The 5441-nt window shown below is 41.1% G+C and overlaps 1 protein-coding gene across 1 annotated transcript in view; it reads left to right on the top strand.

The window, feature by feature from the left end:
• The window catches only part of ccdc186 (coiled-coil domain-containing protein 186), a 31019-nt gene that overhangs the window by 18474 nt on the left and 7104 nt on the right, over positions 1-5441 (top strand). Inside the window, exon 15 of the mRNA XM_014007584.1 lies at positions 1568-1787. Coding sequence (XP_013863038.1) covers positions 1568-1787 — 220 coding nt within the window. The remainder of the gene's footprint in view (positions 1-1567; positions 1788-5441) is intronic.

Below are 5441 nucleotides of genomic sequence, written 5' to 3'. Positions count from 1 at the left end.
AAAAAAAAAAAGAAAACGATTAATCGATTATTAAATTAGTCATCGATTATTTTAATAATCGATTAGTTGTCTATTAATCAGTTAATCGTGGCAGCCCTAGTGTGGGTGAACCTCAGCTCCGTCAGCCTGTTTGACTCGTCACAGACATGAGATGTTTCACCGGGTTTTTCTCTGTGGGGTAAAAACAAAATGTTCCCAGAACTGGACCAGATTGTGTTGTTTGCCTTTTCAAAATTTCACAAAAGTTTATTTGTATTTGTTTTTGAAAGATGCTTCTGCAGTTTGGCAGAACATGATGGAAGCATCATCATCTCTTCATCCTCATGTTTAAAGCTGTCAAATCAGTTTCGGTGTTATAAAATGTACCAAATTTACAGTTGTTGTGGAAATTGAAGTTCGCTTGTGTTTGGTGTTTTTTTTTTTTTGCACTACTTTGCTAACAAAACTGACACAGAAGCAGCGATTAAAGCTCATAAATCAGCAGGCGTCTTTATCATTTTGAAGGATATCTGACTCTTTTAAGAAAGAGAAATTCCTGTCAGTTCTCCCTCACAGTCGGGCCCTCACACACCTCGACAGATTTAAAACAATGTCAGCAGGTGGCTGAATGCGTTTGATGTTTCACCATCTGAGCTTCAGACGTGTTTGACTTGAGAGCAGGTTTAAAATATTGATTTTTACTCCCTTAGTTTTTCTTTTTCAAAATCATCTGAAGAACAAGAGTTCGACCTTTTCTGTCGGACTGACGGTGTGTAGTTTCTTCACCTGCGCTCACTCGTTTTTGTTGGTCTTTGTAAAAGAGAAGAGAGCTGCATCGACGTTACAACCCTGAACTGAGCGCGCTCCATTTATAGCTTTTAATTTTATAGCTCTTAACATGCAGAGTGAAGATTTCACAAATGAGACTCACACAGAGGTTCCTAAACTTTCTAAGTTCCCGAACTATTTAAAAAAAGAAAACCTTTCAGCTTTGGCTGCATTTAAAGGCGATAATTTAGGTAGCAGTAATGAACATGAATCACAGTGACGGCTCTCCCTCTTGAAATAGAAACACTTTGCCGGTGCTCTCCTGGCTGCAAACACAACAGGAAGTTTGGTGCTGTTAAGCTAATGAATTCTTTTTTCTTTTCTGTTTTTATCTGTTCCTCTCTGTAATAAACGTGGCGTAACCTTCACGCTAAATTGTTACGGCGATGAGAAATTATTCCCWTGAAGATTTATCACGCTTTCTCCCGCAAACTGAAAAGGCGCTGCTGATTAATTGATTGCCTGTTATAACTTTTGCCGTTTTCATTACCTTTCCTCCTCTGACAGGTACAATAATAATCTTTCTAACYATGACTGAACGGCTGCTGGGTTGCACGAGTCCAGCAGGCCGTCTCCCTCCAGGAGTTGCCATTCCTGTAACATCCTCTGAAATGGTTTATTGCTCCCTAGAAGCTCCCGAATTACAAAGTCCCACTTTCTCAATTTTCTCTGCTCAACAGTCTCCAGCTGATACTCACTCTCCTTTCTGAAGCACAAGATTTGACTCATTTCTACCCCCTCGTTTCTCTGTTGCCTACAGAATTATCCAGAGCTATGTGCTAAGGGAGGAGACAGGGGCCCTCTCATCGGAGGCGTCAGATATTAACAAGGCCCATCTGAGTCGGCGAGGCGGCATCATGGCGTCTCTGTACACCTCCCACCCGGCGGACAGCGGGCTGACCCTGGACCTGTCGCTGGAGATTAACAGGAAGCTGCAGGCCGTGTTGGAGGACACGCTGCTGAAGAACATTACTTTGAAGGTAAATTCTGCTCCCAGTCGGCAATCAATCCACTCAGGTGCTCTCTCTGTAAGTGCACAAAACCTGATAAAAATTATTTTAAGGTTTGGGTAATGTGAGCAGATTCCTTCAAGGCCTTTTTTTTATTATTGTTGCAATAAGTGGAGCTCAGAGCAAACAGCAAATCCATTTGTTGCATCCATGTCGTCCACAACCCCGGAACCTGTTATGACGTCACAGCAGCGCCTTTTCACACACAAACAGGTTTCCATTAATCTGACAGAAACGGAGTATGTCAGAGTCTGTATTACTGTCCTGGTGCTTCTTTGTAACGTCTTGCAACAGAAATTGCAAACACAATTTTCCAAACATTGAGCTAAACGTAGCTGATGATCCTTCACAACAGACACTCTTGAGTGGGACATCTCATGTGCCTAACTTTATTTTCAAGGTTAGACCAAAACTACAGAAGAGCGTTGCATTAACCAAACAAAAAAATGGACTCCTTTTCTTGTAATTACAAGATCCGACTCTCATAATTACCAGGGATGTCTCGATCAGATACTCAGTATTGGTATCGGTGGCAGATATGGCCATTTTCTGAAAATCGGGTAKAATTGGGTTTAGTCGTGATCAGGCCGATCAAGTGTTCGTGACAGTTTTCAGCATCATCATGCTTTACAACTGCCTTTAAGAAGTCAAGACGCACACAAGTATGCAACCATGTCCACTAGGAATGCGCGATATAAACGATATACRGTAGAAACGATATAAATTTGTCCTATGATAGAGATCTGTAGCCTGCTGGCCAACCGCKCAATTATTTTTGATGATGTAACCAGCTGGAGTCAAAACAGAGGAAGCAGGAAGCAGCGTGGCTGACAACGCAAATGAAGAGGGGAAAAAAACTAATCCGGACCTGGTTCGGGTGTGCAAAAATGAACGCCGAACTGTTTACATGTTTACGTGACGGCGCGTGCTCCCGACCGGTCACACCGCCWGCTGCGGGAGGAGCGCTCGCCGCGGCACATGGCGCAGCGAGGCGACTGTCGGTGCAGGTGAAGTAGTGCTCCAGGACACACAAAAGCTCGCTGAGTCTGGACCTCATTTCTCCTGCGGTCATAGCGCAAYGACACACGGCCGAATGCGCGCGCACTCCGCGCCCACTTCGCGCTCGTTCCAAAGCGCGACTATAACTCAGCCTTTACTGTCTCCTTGTACAGCGGGGAAGCGCTGTGGGAGAGGCTGACAGTCAGACTGTCTTTCCAAAAAAATAAAATAAAGCATAAACGGGATGATTGTCAGCCCGCTGGAGCGCGCACAGATTAAACACRTGGAGTGCAGAAAAAAATTATCTGCAAATTATATTGTGATATATATCATTACCGCCACTTATCATAATGTATATCGTGATATGAATTTTTTGCCATATCGCACATTCCTAATGTCCACAGTGTGGGAACACTTTTTACTGGAAAACGATGCTGAAACTGCAGCTTGCAAAATCTGCAAACAGGATGTTTCTCATGGTGGGAACAGCAGGGCTCGCTTTAAAACTACCAACCTTGTCACTTGGAAAGAAATAAAGTTATTGGATCGGTATCAGAAAGACTAATCATTAAAAAAAATCGGATTGTATCGGGAGCCAAAAAATCTGGATCAGGACATCCCTAATAATTGAGAAAAGATGGTATAATTACAGAAAAATAAGTGAAAGGGCTTTTTAGCAGGTACAGATGTAACAATACAAACTATTGTTTTGAGTTTATGTTCCACCTGGACGTGTTTGTGTGATGCCGAATGCACAAGTGCCTACCAGAGTTTATTAAAAGTTCTGAACCGCAGGGATGAAACGGGACCAAGTGTCTCATCCCTAAGAGGAAATAAAAACCTAGCAAATCAAATAGCGCAGTCATTGTCCACTTTTTCTGTAGTGCAGGTCAGCTATAACTCTCCTCAACTTTTTTCTTATCTCATAATTGATCCAGAGTATTTTTTTTCTTTGGTGAATGCAATGCTCTTCCATACAAAACAACTACAACTGTGGATGATTTAAATTTCTGCTTCAAAGGATTGGGTGACATGCATTTCTTTAAGGAAGCCAATGCTTTCTGTTTTTTCCTCGGCGTTTGATCCAAATAGAACTTTGTTTAAATGTGTGTGAGCTGTAGCTGAGGGTTTGTCACTGCTCCCACATGCTGTCTTATTTTTTTATATATAATTTTGTGACGATGCAGCTTCTCATCTGAAAGAGTGTAATCAGACAGAGGGAAAGATGGACAGTTATGTTACAGTAGTGCAATTAACCTCTCAGAGGATCTAACACTGGTTAAGCTGACATAAAAAACCACTTCAGTGTGAAAGCTGTCTCTCTCAGGGTGTTCAGGCTGCCTAACCCAATATATCGTTTAATCTCATGCGGGTAACAAGTGTCACGTGCACCGTGGCTTTTTTAAATCCCTGTCACAGGCTGAATGAAGTATGAGGAACATTAAAAGTGACCCATGTGTGAATGACTGAACGCTGTCACGTCCAGAGATTGATGAAGCCATTAATGTTTCATATCTCGTGTGTGAAAAAGGGCGAGTCACGGTCGTTAAAACTTTTTGACTGTTCTCTCTAATCAAAAGACCTAAACAGAAGCTACGAGTGCTTCTCAGGGCAGATTTGTTGTGTTCTAATATTTAGGTTTTTAAAAACCACTGCAGACAGCAGATTAGATGAATTGTTAGCAGTTCCGCTGAAATGCAGAGATGCACAAATATTTGCAAAGCTGCATTCAGCTGTTTTTTCCACTGGTTTTCACCTTGGTAGACCTGATGGTGCTTTCTCTCTTTTTTACCTTTTATGTCTGTTCTCATAAAGAAATTTGAACTCAGCTCTTTAGTTCTCACACCCACATGAGCCCAGGAGACCGCAGGATCCCTGGATGACTCCACCTTACACTTATGTGCATTCTGCTAATGCAGAATATTAATGCAGAGCTTTTTTTTTTAGTTCTTTAGGCCCTGCAGAGCGATCGTACTCCTGCACCACAGCCAACCTTTCTTTGTTCAGAAGTCATTTTCCTCAAAGTCTTACGATAAAAGGTTTGGTGTACAGATGTTTCAGTATTCATAATAAATCTTCCACATGTGATATGTATCGTCCTTAGGACATTTTTGCCCTTTTTTGATTTAGAAGTCTACTCAAACTTTTAGGAAACAGCTTTTTTATGTTTGCTTTTTAGACTAAATCATAAAAAAGGTGTTAATTTAATGTCAGTGTTATTCAGGTTTTTCTTTTACTAAATTACACGCTAAGCCCCTTCACACTGGATTATAGTTCCACTCCATTCACCATGACCGCTGTGTTCAGTTAAAATTAAGGCTGTGTATTGGCAAGAATTTGGCGATACGATACATATCATGACAGAGGGGTCACGATACGATATATCCCGATATATCCCGATATATCCCGATATATTTCGATACTGTAAACAAGGCGATATATTGCGATATTTTTGGTCCAAAAATTCTCAAAAGTCTAACATTATATAGACATACTTTTGATACATTTAGCTGTGTTCTGCTTTGTATGTGTTTTATTTTATTTGTTTCATATTTAATCCATGTTTTCAATTATTAGACTAAATTTGCCAATAAATAGTTTGAAAATATATTTTTTGCAGCTTTT

This window comes from Austrofundulus limnaeus, unplaced genomic scaffold (genome assembly GCF_001266775.1).
Source record: "Austrofundulus limnaeus strain Quisiro unplaced genomic scaffold, Austrofundulus_limnaeus-1.0 Scaffold43, whole genome shotgun sequence".
Taxonomy (NCBI): domain Eukaryota; kingdom Metazoa; phylum Chordata; class Actinopteri; order Cyprinodontiformes; family Rivulidae; genus Austrofundulus; species Austrofundulus limnaeus.
This window is presented reverse-complemented; position numbering and strand designations above follow the sequence as displayed.